Source organism: Centruroides sculpturatus, unplaced genomic scaffold (assembly GCF_000671375.1).
Source record: "Centruroides sculpturatus isolate CEXI.00-Female unplaced genomic scaffold, Cexi_2.0 scaffold55, whole genome shotgun sequence".
Lineage (NCBI taxonomy): Eukaryota > Metazoa > Arthropoda > Arachnida > Scorpiones > Buthidae > Centruroides > Centruroides sculpturatus.
Genome location: NW_019384374.1, coordinates 1,190,569 through 1,204,557, shown reverse-complemented (window position 1 = coordinate 1,204,557; position 13,989 = coordinate 1,190,569). Strand labels below are relative to the sequence as shown.

Here is a 13,989-nt window from a genome sequence, read left to right as displayed (position 1 = left end):
GAAATTTTTCTCCGTTGCGTGTCGCTTCGCGTTGAATTTTCGTCGATGTTAAGCCTAACAAAGACTATTGTATCGTTAAAAATTATTTTTTTATTTTGTATAAACAAAATAAATATATTGAAAAATATAAAAACAATAAAAAATTATACTTTAGAAGTTAATTTAGTATCAAAAATGTAAAATATTTGAGTAGCCCAAGACATAGCCAAAGATTGCAGTGCCACAGCACTAGCAAAAATTTAAATTTGCCGACTGGAATTCTTTCAGATAACTGATGTTTCGGATAATTGACTTTCGGATAATCGACGCTCTACTGCAATTACATTTAAATTTTTAACTTTAATTTCTTCAGAAGTGTTTCATTAAAATACTTTAATCTGAATAAATAACAAAAAATTCTTTGATCAATCATCATTAAAAAGGTTTTAGTGAATGCATCACTAACAAAGTGTTTCGACTAAATGACAATACAAATGTCATCAATGTCGATGGCGACAATAAGGACGTTGTTACCGTAATGTTGGTCAATTAAAGCAATTTTTCCACATGACCAATTTCAGTCTTCTACGATTAGATAAGCCAAATTATTGACTGTTATTTAAATGATCTGAAAGTTTTCTTTCAGTGAGAATACTTTGAACTTTTAATTTTTCAAGTAATAGTAGTTGTTACACTTCTGGTTTTCTCCTCATTAACTCAGATTTACTGTTCAGAATACAGTGCATGCTCTTTTGTGGATCATTTTCCTTACAATTTTTCTACTGTTGTTTATTTTTACTTATATAACAAAAAGTTGTGTATATCTGTGTCATTGGTCCATTTTAACATAATAATATTTATAAACTGATGCTGTAAGCAATTAGTATAAATTATTATTATTATTTGGAAACTGCGTATATAATTCTGCTTATCAAATAGTAGTATTGACTAAAATTTCTAAAAATAAACATTAATATCTTCTTCTTTACAAATTCTGAATAATAATTACACTTATCATCATAAACAGTTCATAATTTGGAAGCGTGCATAATAAGAATCATAAATAAAGGACATTTTTAATTTATTTATTATAATTTTTTTAATATATATTAGCATATATTCAAATGACATCCTACTGATGTATAAGAAAGCAATGTTTTTACGGATATAAAATTAAATTGTTTGAATACATGATTGATTAATGTAATGATATATTTTCAATTAAATATACAATCTATATAATAAACAGTAGATTCAATTAAGAATTTATTGAATATTTACTTTAAAAATCATTGTGGTATACAATTTATTCCTATGATACCAACCTAATAAAGAAAATGGTGCATGATATATCAATTACATACAGTAGAAAATAAATTAATTTAATAACTTTAGCATTAAAATGTTAAATATCTCTACTGTATAGTTCCAAAAAATTATATACTTAACAAAACTTAACGTTTTTAAAATAGAATTTTCAAACAAAAATATCTTTATCGAATCATTATGATACACAATAAATCAAATTTCACAAATCATGTAGTAATTAAAATGAAAAACAAAAATTACAACAGAAACAATCACTGTAAAATATAATTCAATGTTAGTTGTCAAATAGTTTTAGTTAAATCTTACTGATGTTTTAAATGATTTAAAAAGAATTTATCTAGATATTCATGATTAAATCTCTCAATTTTTATTCCATTTATCTGCTATTACATTAAAGTCTGTAAAAAGTAGCCTTAATAAAGTTAAAAACTACATAATTTGAGCTTTTTATTCATCCAAAACAAAGTTAAATTTGTTTTTTACTCAGATAAAGTCAATACACTGTTAAAAATTCCATTTAATACTATTTTTTTGGCTTATGTTTTAATCATTGCTTTTGTTAAAGACCATTTGTTTTAATCATTTAGGTTCAATTCATACGAATGACTGCATACTATCCTTCTGGGCTTTGCAGTACCTAGCTCACTTGGCAATTATGATAAAACTGTTCTTGAAGGTTTAATGACTGGTTTCTTTTATGTTAGAAAAAAAACCTATTGCACAATATACTTAGAACGAGACAATTTTATTAAGTTTTGAACAGAGTATAATCAAATTACTTCAATTTTTATGCAACATACTACTGTTTTTAAGTTTGAAAAACAATATTTAATAAATTATTTCCATTAATTAAATTGCATTACTTTCAACAATTATTTTTATCTAATTATTAACTTAATGCAGGATTTTTATTTGCAGTTTACAATTCTAAAGGAGCAACTTAATGGAAGATTCCAATTTTCTTTTAAATTAATCTTTACGTAGAAAAATATTGATTGGACTTTTTATTGCTTGCATTGAAAAGCATGATCACATTGAATTTTAAAAACTAATGCTTCTTATATAATTCAACTCATTCATTTCAGTAATGTGTTTTTACTGTATTTCTGCACAAATAACACCTTCTCATATGTAAAAATTTCTTGTTTTCACATTTTTAAAACACACATCATGCCTGTATTGTAAGATCACTCCTTTGTGCACCACCTCATTTTGGCTTATAAGAGCAATACACTTCAATATCGATGTAAATTAGAAGTAAATGTACTCATACAGTCACTATTCATTGACTCTCTACGGTAACTATTATTAAAAATAAAAGTCAAAATAAAGAAATTCTTTTAATACTACAGAAGTTTTCTAAACCTGGTAAGTTTCTTTAGATACTTTGCAGAATATACTACTGATTTTGTGTCATCTATAAGAGCATGCTCTTACAGTATTATCTTTATTATAAAAACTATAATGGCTCTGTTTTCCTCCAATGTAAACTGATATTCTCATTGAACATTTATATAATTTCTTAATAAAACAAATTAATATGAAAATGTGCACACCTGATAAATCTTGACATCTTGGATATCATAGTCATTCTAATTTTAAATATTTAAATATGGAAACATATCAAAATATAATCTACCTTTATAAAATCTGATCTTCATGTTAACATATATTTAAATGTTTGATAAGTTACTATAAATATCCAACAAATCTGAATATGAATCGTGATAAATTTTTTCTGTTATCAATGTTTATATTTAAACATTAAGATTTAATTTTAGAAATAATCTAATCAAAAAAGCAAAAAATCTTATCCAATTTTCAAGAATATATGATATAAAAGAAAATGTCAAAATTACAGCTTCACTTAAAATTCATGTAAAAATTGTAACTAATTGCACTAAACTTACCAACAGAACAGACAGACATATCTCAACAATCTAACAAAAAAACAAAAAGAATTTTAAACTCCCGAGAGTAAAAACAACACAAAAGCAACTGGCCATATAATAAACTAGCCAAGTAGAACTGATTGCATGTTAGCACCAAATGCAGTCTACCAAGGACATCTGTACAGGGAGAAAAACAAGGCACTTGCTCCTCTGAAATTGAATAAAATATTACACAAATTAAAATCATAAAAATAGTTGAAATATGTAACCTTAAACCCTTAACATGAGATGCTTTGATGCAATACTGTATTCTATAGTCTACTTGTGAAAAAAAACCAAACAAATTAACTAAATAAAAATTTATTGATATAATTATTTGTCTCCAAGCTTTGACCCAAGAGAAAAATTTCTTCAGACATCCATACTGTCTACTTATTATTTTACAAAATACAAAGAATTTTGTCAGTAGAAGTTTTATATTTTAAAAATTAGTTTAATTCTACTAAAACATATTTTAGTGAAAAGTAAATATTTTCATGATAAGTAATTACCTATAAATTACCTTTATATTCTACAAGAAATAAATAAAACAAATTGCATAAGATTGATTATAGGAATTAAAATCAGTTTTTTCCTAACAGTTGTCATAACTATGAATCAATTCAAATACTTTGTTTTCTAAAGTATCTAGACTGAAAAATAACTTTATTTCATATGTTGAACAAAAATTTAGCAGGTTCCAACATCAAGATAAGTCCCTTGTAATTCCCGTTGCTCGCAATACAATTATATACAGAACCACAAGATATAAAACCGGCTCTGTCACAAACCTTATGTCCCATAAATAACAAACATAACAGTTCGGGACTTTACAAGCAGGTCATGTCCTTAAACTAACCTTAACTTTAGAGTAACTCGTTTGGCCTTCCCTTGGAAGACGTTAGGTAGGATTCAGCATCAGGTTCCTTCGAGGCATCCAAGCTCTAATATACTCCTCCACCTCCCCATTCTCCATGTCTTCTATTTCCTCATGTGCTCTATTATCACAGTGAGGTTGTTGATATATCCTCCCTTTTGTATCCTGTAGATTGGTGAGTAGCATGGCTTTATCCAATCTGTGTACAACCCATTCACTCATCCTCTTATTATCTCCCAACTCCACAGTGAAAGGGTCTAAAATGTGCAAAATATGATACAGTCCCATATATTTGGGTGAGAACTTCCCTGAGTTTTTCCTCCTTCCCTTCTGGAGTAGCCATACTCTTTGGCCTTCCTTCCATACATCAAATTTTCTTTCCTTATTTATCTGTCCTCTATTTCTTGAGTTGCAATGTCTACCCAAATCATACACTGTCTTTCTCAACACATTTAACTTTTCGAAATTCATCAAAAAGTTAAATGTGTTGAGAAATGACAGTTGAGAATGAACACCAGGGCCTTGACATTGACCTGGTGTTCATTCCAGCTTATTTTCAACCTCACCTTTGAAAAGGACTTTACATGATTTAAAAACTCTATTGGCCAGTACAATTTTGAAGGTAGGCATGTGATGCTGACCCCACAATGCTCCTTTATTAGTTTAAATGAATATCTCTGCGATTTGGGCAGTTACGGCAAAATGCCCTACATCCCCGCAGGCGTAATACCTTTTGCTGGTCACCCTTTTCTCATGCTCTTTATTGTCTAATAATTTGCTTACTGTGTCTGCAAGCATTTCGATTTTCCTTTCCAGTTCGTTTATCTTTTTTTCACCTTTACCTACTTGTATTCTAAGGCTATCCCGATCCCTAACTATTACCTCTACCTCCTCCTCTATTGCAGCATTGATCCGCTTTTGCTCAAGGTGACCGTTACATTCAATATTTTTTTAATTAAAGAGTTAAGATGTTAAGTAAAAAATAAATAAAACAAGTATTTAAGATAACAAAAAAATGTAATTGAATAAATTCAATTAATTATAATTAGTGGGATGGATGAGCCTGTTGATCAGTGCACATTTTCTCAAATCTTGGAATCAAACTGGACATAGCCACCCTCATTTCCTTCTCCACATTGATTTTCGTGCAATGCTTAGTTTTTATCACAGCAACAGACTCAGCTTTACACAAATAAGAATTTGCATATGGTATTAAGATTCTCTGAGCTTTAACCACTCAGAAGGGATATTCCATCTTTTACTGATATCCAAAATTCAGTTAATTCCATGCTGATAAATTTTGTTTTCAATGTATTGTCACAAGACAACTCAATAAGATTCTCTTCTTCTGCAGCAGTAAATTCAGATGAAGAACTGGCATTAAATGGATCTTCAATCCATGCAAATTTATGGATATTATCATTTTGAAAATATTTCTTAAAGCAGGTGATAAGCTGTGATAAATATTCTTCAAAAATAATTTCATACCTTGAGAGAAATCAAATTCATTGGAGGTCAAAAACTGTTGCAACAACAGAAAACATTCTTTCCCTCTGTCGATATTTATTTTTCTTTTTATCTGTCATCATTAATTTTCCTTTCCCGGTTTTAATTTTTTTTAAATAAAAACTGAAATTTTCTCAATTGTCTTTAAAAGGTGCATGTTGCTTCCCTGCAGGAAGATTCAGAGCATTCAGCTTTTCAAAAATATCACACAAGTATGCTAATTTTACCAAAAAATCTTCATTCCAAAATTTTCAACATACTTATGGTCTTCCTCTATAAGAAAAATATAAATTTCCAATCGCAGTTCAAACATACGAGGCAAAACATTACCTTGAGAGAACCAATGCAAAGTGCTGTAGTATAACAAAGAAGTGTGCTCGGATCCCATATCCTCACATAGTTTTTTGAAAACTCTCGCCTTCAAAAGCCGAGTTTTTATAAAGTTTACTACATTCACTACACATTCTACGGCCTGGTTCAATGTAGGACTCAGATATTTTGATGCAAGTGCTTCCCTGCGAATAACGCAATGGATCCACAATGCATCAGGGTCTTTGCTTCAAAAAAGTGCTTGAAATCCTCCATAACACCTGAATGTGCACTTAGAATGTGAACCATCAGTATAGATACCAATGCATTTGGTCCATTCAAATTATTTTTGGATATAAAAATATCAAAGATCTCTAACAAGTCGTGAGCCTTAGCACCAGCAGTGATACTTTTACAAAAGAGAAAATCTTCTACAATGTTATTACTATCTATAAAGTGTACATAACAAATCAAGTGAGCATCATTATTATTATCTATGTCCTCATCTAGCTGCAACCCAAATTCCTTCCCTTTTATTTTTTCAATTAACTGAACATTGGATGTCCTTCGCTATGTGTTCTGTTTAGGGATTGTATACCGGTTTACTGATTTACCGGTTAACCGATAAATTGACAAAAAAACATTCGGTAAACTTACTGGTAAATTTTTGAAATTTACCGGTAAATCTGTAAATGAAAAATTCATACTAGGAATTTTTATGTAGAGAATATTGTGTTTATAGATATTTAAAAGGGCTAAAGGGACATTGAAAAAAAAAAACNCAAACCTATAAATTCCCACTGTCGTCCATCTGCCTGTCTGTCTGTCTGTCTTCCTTAATCTTGAGAACAGAGTTAGATAGATGAAAGCCAAGACCAGATACAGAAAGATTAGGGGCAGGAGGCCCGGATTAACTGTATACAAACTTCCAATGCAAACTGGAAGTCACATTATTTCAATTAAAAAATTTCCCTCCAAAAAGAGTTAGATAGTTGACTGGCCTGACTGTATTGCTAACAGGAAAGGTATGATGTACAGAGATAAAACACTACTAATTTGAAGTGGAGAGCATATATTTTAAATTAAATTAAAATAATGTGATTAAAAATTGCAGTCTGGCAATTTGATGATGTCACAATAAATAATTGCTCATTATATATTAAAATATAAATTGAATATGTTAAATTATGAAAGGAAAATAGAACAAATAATCACAATGACAATGAAAAATGTAAATTAATAATGTAATGTAGCAATATATTAATGTAGGATTGTACAATGTTAATTTATTTGTCTGCATTCATCATTATGGACAATTCAATGAAATTAAAACATCACTGCTGAAAATGGAACTACATAAAATTCTATTCTATTTGTTAATGAAAGACTACAGTACCTTAATGGACAATGAAATTATCCATTAAGGGTAAATCATTCATGCAAATCAGGCCAATTGGGAATAAAGCTTAACTCTTATCAAAATTACAAGCAATCTTAAATATGATTTACAGCTGATCTCCAAAATGACAGAATAGTATCTTGACCTAACCATCCAAGTCAGTAATACAGAAAATAAGAATTAAGAAATGACAATGACTTTAATATCAAAATCAAGGACAGCCTTGGCACAAAAATTATTTATACAGCAAATTTTATTTAATGTTATTTAAATTTAAGTAATTTCAAGCAATGTCAGAATATTTTTCCTCTCTTAAATAACAAATTTCATATTATTATGCTTATAGAAGAAACATAAAAAAAAATAAATGAACAAGTATTTTTTGTCCTTCCCACATCTTTGGAATCCAACGAATCAGATTAGGGATCCCCATCCATCAAATCTTCAAAAAAAGAGACCTGTTACTCACAGATAAAAATATAACAATATTTAGATGGAATAGTAATGAATTTGGTAGATGGAATATCATTGTGCACACAGTCTTCGGAGTTCTTGCCCATTGAAAGAGATGGCTAAATGCATGTCAACCATCTTTTCCCAGGTAAACTTATGCACAGTATCGTTTTTACTTGGTCGGAAACTTTTGCCACTTTTATCTACAACACGAGATGGACATCTACATATTTATTATTTCAGGCACATTCAAATGCCAATAGTGCATCAACAGTGTATTAAAGAGAAAAATGTTATTAGCAAAGATATTTCTTTTTTCATCCTTTCAAACCTCTTGGAAATTTGTGGATCTAATATTTTATGCACCATATAAGATTTTCCAATACAGTAGACCCCCTATAAAACGGGTTCATATAGTTCGAATTCCTATATGACGGTAAAAAAATTGCGACTATATTCGTATAAACAAGCTGAAAGAGACTCGTATAATTCAGTAAAACGTCATCACCGCCTCATGTCGCGACAGGATTGGTCGAATCTAGATCAATAGCGAATATTGTACAAACGAGCTTGAGTTGAGTTTAAACGAGCAGCGAACCTACTAAAAACCATTTATTATTTAACGGCCATAAAAATTATATTTATATTAATGTCTCCAAAGTCCAGCAAAGTTTTCGCAGAAAAATAATTTATCAGGAATCATGCGAGTGCCATTCGATGCACTGCTCCACGACGAAAACAAGCTTAAGCAATGGTGTCGTTGAATGGTGCACACTTGGTAAGTAATCCTACAATTTTTTGTTTATAGCATAGTTTATATGAATTATTCCCAAAAAATTATATATATTTTGGAAATGTTGAGTCGAATTAGTCTAGAATCGGTTAATTTTATGGAAGAAACCTTTCAAACAGCCATAGTCAGTAAACTGAATATGTGCTGGGCTGTGATTGACTCATGTATTTAAGGACTCATAAAAAAATGGATTTCATAAAAATCAGAACATATCTATTATGTTATAGGGGGTGGGGTTGACTATATTTTTGCAGCATTTTTAATAAGTACAATAATTATTTTTAGTTCTATATTAGAATTTCAAATTGCCTTTTAAACACAGGTAAACTGCAGGTAATATGCACAAAATTAATTATAGAAAGTTCAGTTATATACAAAACTTAAAACTTGGAATTAATTCAATCTGTTGTTCAGTTGTAAAATAAACATACGTTTAAAAATTTTTCCCACTGATTGCATTTGATTGATTGATTGATTGCAAGAAAATTTTGATATTTATTGAAAAATTCAAATTTAAATAAAGATATCTTGATAATTTATATATATTTTCTTACATTTACATTATTAATAAAAAATCCAATAAAAAGTATAGATGATTTTAACTGGAGATAAAATCTGATACAAATTTGAAATATTCTCAGAAAAATTTTGCATTTTAATGTAGATATAAAGGTGATTGATAAATATTGACAATTATTTCTAAACTCAAAACAACAAAATTTATGTGACTAATGAAACATTTGTTTTAATCCTCATTACATTATGACTAATTTGATGTATAGTTGAAACTTGTAGAACCCGTAGCATAGTGGCAGTGATGTAAAGATGACTGTGACAAAGAAGCGTTCCAGTGGCATTTGGCCTGCAAGGATAATGATGGAAAAATGTAAATGTTATCATTAAGTTATACATGACAACTGGATTGCTAGATCTAAATAAAAGCTTTTAAAATAATCTTCGCTATTCATGCACTTTCTCCAATGTCTGGGTAGGTTCCTGATCATGTGCTGAATTAACTGGACAACTCGTTGTTAAGCATTCACAATTTTCAAATATTTGACCCCATAAGTTTTCCTTGATTTCAGAAAGATATCAAAATTGCATAAGCTAAGATCATGAGAATACAGAGAATTTGTTCCAAAATCTCCCTGCTCTATTTCCAAATGAACGTCCTAACAGTGTACGCTATATGTGCTGTAGTGATATCATGCAAAATAATGAGTTTGAGTGTGAGCAGATGAAAACATTTTTATATACAAATGTTAGGACATGCTTTTTCTCCAAACATGATGACATTGTACAACTGCAACAGGCTGTGGGAGAATATGTCAGATAACTGTTACCAATGTCATTGTACTAGTAGTAGTATGTGTACAATTATGGAACTATAAATAGTATCAAATTATAATTTAATGAGGATGAAGGAGAGTATTAAAATTTCAGATGTTTCTTGTAGTTTTTGAGATGATGAATTGTTGTCACTATCAATTGACCCTCGTAATAAAATTTTTGTTAAAACAATTAAATGCTTTTCTTGATTTTAAATGAAATTTTTTCAAGAGATCTTTCTTTTTCATTTTGTAATATTTAAAAGCAACTAAAACAATAAATTGACATAAACAAAATATTAGTATACATTACAAGTTCAAATGTTGAGGACCAATGGTGTGGGATTATCAAACATTTTTGTATTTTCACAAAGTTTGATAAGTTATATTGATCTGAGCATTACCAATATTGCTAAATATTTTATACCAGCCCACAGTGCTGTATCCTTCCAATTTGTATACATACACTCTTACCGGCTAGTAATGATATAGTGCATGACTGTACTGCGTTAAGATTGATTGTAAAACTGCAAAAACATTAATGAAGATGTTATTTCCCATCTTTAATACACAATGTGTCTAAATGAATTCCAATTTGTGGAATACTAGTACACTGAATTATCATCAGACAATTTCAGATTATTATATCCTTTTAAGAAGGTGTAATATTACAAAGTATTACAAATTATTGGGTGTCAGATTGATGAACTTTCAATATACAAAAATATAGGTATGCGAAACTTGGCACTAAATTGTAATTTAGACAACCAAACTGCTAAGCTCTGGAAACCAAAGTTATTTTTTATTCAGTAATAGTTTTGTCCATTCTCTAGCCATTCTTGGCTTGCAATGAATACAAATGGGCAAATTAGCAACAAAATTTAAATCTGTGCACTATTGTTGTTCAAATGTATTTGTTCACATTTCAAGGTATGAATGTATTTGTTACTAGCTGAAAAGGGTCATATAGTAGGCAAAAATATTACTTTAATAAAAAATAATTTTGGCTTCCTCAACTTAGCAGCCTGTTGTTTTAAAGAATTTAAAGTATTCATAGTATTTCAGTATGATAATTCAACAGTTTCTATATTTATCATTTACTTGCAATAAAATAATGGCAAATTTACTCTATAACAATTTTCTTTTAAGAAACAATATAAATTCTTATACTAATAACTTCTAAATGTATTATTAGTTTAAAATTAATCTAATACCTGTTCCTTGCTGTATTCTTCTATGAGCTGTTGTGCCTCCCTCCACACAACAGAAATGACGGTCATTTCGTCATTTAATTTTATCATAACTTGCTGATCATTTTGATAGTCTTGTGAGGAATCATTCTGCCTAAAATAATTAAAAAACAATAAGATGACTTGTTTGCATATCTAGTTTATTCATGTACTAAGTTTCAGACAGTTGATAAAATATTTATCTAGAATTAATAAAATAAAATCCAGTTTCTTACTTTATCAGTAAATCTATACCATTTTGTATTAATGGATCAGAATACACAATGCTTTGAAATAGATATCTATTAACTAGTTCCCACGTTATGTTAAATCGTTTTAAATGCATAGTTTCCTGAAAAATATATTTTAAGAGATTACAAATTTGCATGAAAAATAATAATAAAAAGTCAGAGTAAATTATATTTTTGTTATAAATTTAATTACCAATTCTTGTAGTATGGGAGACAGATGCTTTGATGCAGAACATAATTTTGCATATTCCTCCAGTGTCGTTCTTATAAACGATTTTCCATTTGAGGATTTACCGGCAACTAAATGTCGTAGAAGGCGCAATCTCATTTCCACAATAAATAAATGGACCTGTGCTTCCAGACATTGAAATAATTTATGAGGATCTTGCTCACATAACCTATATAGCAAATTTTAATTATGTCAGCTTGTCCAAACTTTTTTCTTTATCTTTGAAATATTTTTATTTCATACAAATAAACCCAAAGAGCTGGAGTTTTATAGGTTAATTTTGCTATTTAACTAAATTATAGCATAAAAACAATCCATTGTTTGATAATCTCTATTTTCTCATGGTAAGAGGACTTGCGCAAACCTAGAGAACTATGCAGACTGGTCCATAACTCTCTAAGCATAACTACCAGCAAGATCTCTTATGTCAGGTAGGTTGAAGGTTAAGTGACTAAAAGAGATGCATCCAATACTGTGAGGTTTGTGTAGTGAGCTGGCTCACCTCTCAGTGAAAAATTAGAAAAATTATGAATGCTGAAAGACTAAACTAAAATATCCTACAAAAACTCAGGTTCTTTAGTTTTATTTTTGATTATTATGTATCTTATTATTATTATTTTTTTTTTTTATGTGTATTTTTACTCAAAGAATACCTGTGTAACAGATCCTTTAAATGTTCTGGACTTTGAAGCTTGTTACTTTCTTTATAAGAAGAAAATACTTGTTGCAACATGACCGAATCCCCCAAATTTAACCCAGCATCTCTGTACAATTGGTGAACAGCTCGTTTCAGTTCTGACCAGCAATTTCTCAATTCTTGTTGCTCCTTTATCTGCTCGGCTTCTGCCACCCTATAAAAAGAAAATTAAAATCTCTGTAAAAACACAATGTTAACAATTGAACTTAACACATAAAAATGAAGCCTATTGCTTACTGCTTTATTGGAAACATTCAGACTTTTTCTTAACCCAAGTATCAGTATTGTCACAGGTCTTCCATCCCATTGTTTATTGGAAAAGTTCATAATATTAAATTTAAATACAGTAATACCTCGACTTACGCTACCCCGATTTACGCGAACCCGGAGTTATGCAATTTTCAAATCTCGTCGATTCGTCTTTTGTTTGAGTTCCATGCAACTCTCAATTACTCACCCCCCACACTATTGTTCAGCTTAAATGTTTGGATGTGTCGCATGGAATCAACATATAGCTACAATTTATTTTGTGTTATTTATTTCTGTGTTTGTTATATCTGCAGAGACTTGAGAGACTCTACTATGTCATCTAAACGAAGTAGAACTGATTCTTCTGCATCAAACAAGAAAAGAAAAACTTTATCTTTGGAAGGTAAAGTTAACATTAAAGACTTTGATACAAAAATGAAAATTTGTGAATTGGCAAAGAAGTTTGATCTGCCGGAATTGATGGTCAGAACAATTACAAAAGATAAAGAAAAAATAATTGAAGCTGTGAAAAATGCTCAATCTTAAAATTCAAGCATCATTCGTAAACATCACGATATTATACCTGAGATGGAAACAATGTTAAAATTATGGTGTGATAATCAAGTAAATCTGGAAAATTGTGTAATAATCTAATTTGTTATACATATGTATTTTATTTTATTAAACATTTTTTTCTAAATTATTGTTTTCTTTAGTTTCCGGCTCCAATTAAAAATTATTTGTATGTATTTATATGCGAAATTATACTTACGCGAATTCGACTTATGCAGTTATCGCTCAGACCCACCTATCGCATAAGTTCAGGGTATTACTGTACTATAAATTTGGAAATTTATATCATTCCCAAAAGTACTTGGATAGTCTGAACATCTCCAAAAAAGCAGAAAACAATGATTGGAGAAGTTTTTGGTTTCCAATTGTTAACTGTTAAAAATGTAAAATTTTCTGTACAAATTAATAAAAACTTCTTAACTTGTAATAGATTTATAAATCAAGACAATGAGATCTTTATTTCTAAAAACTGATTTTCAGGTTAAAGTTTTCACTAAATAATAAAAAATATCAAAATTTTCTGCAAAACTTCATAGCATTTAGCAGGAACATGCATATTGCTCTGCACAATCAATGCAACATATTATAAAGACACAGTAGAGCGTCGATTATCCGAATCAATTGAGGACTGGGGTTGTTCTGAAAATCGATATTTCGGATAACCGATTATGTACGAAAAAATATATTAACCTATCCCATCCTGAAATTTTTCTCCATTGCATGTCGCTTCGCGTTGAATTTTCGTCGATGTTAAGCCTAACAAAGACTATTGTATCGTTAAAAATTATTTTTTTATTTTGTATAAACAAAATAAATATATTGAAAAATATAAAAACAATAAAAAATTATACTTCAGA

The 13,989-nt window shown here is 29.4% G+C and overlaps 1 protein-coding gene across 4 annotated transcripts in view; it reads right to left on the bottom strand.

The window, feature by feature from the left end:
- LOC111616502 overlaps positions 1–13,989 on the bottom strand; it is a 122,832-nt gene that overhangs the window by 18,942 nt on the left and 89,901 nt on the right. For all 4 annotated transcript variants that reach the window (XM_023357909.1, XM_023357925.1, XM_023357931.1 and 1 more), the window contains exons 5-8: positions 12,267–12,464; positions 11,578–11,782; positions 11,370–11,485; positions 11,119–11,248 (exon numbers count right to left, since the gene is read on the bottom strand). In XM_023357909.1, coding sequence (XP_023213677.1) covers positions 11,119–11,248; positions 11,370–11,485; positions 11,578–11,782; positions 12,267–12,464 — 649 coding nt within the window. The remainder of the gene's footprint in view (positions 1–11,118; positions 11,249–11,369; positions 11,486–11,577; positions 11,783–12,266; positions 12,465–13,989) is intronic.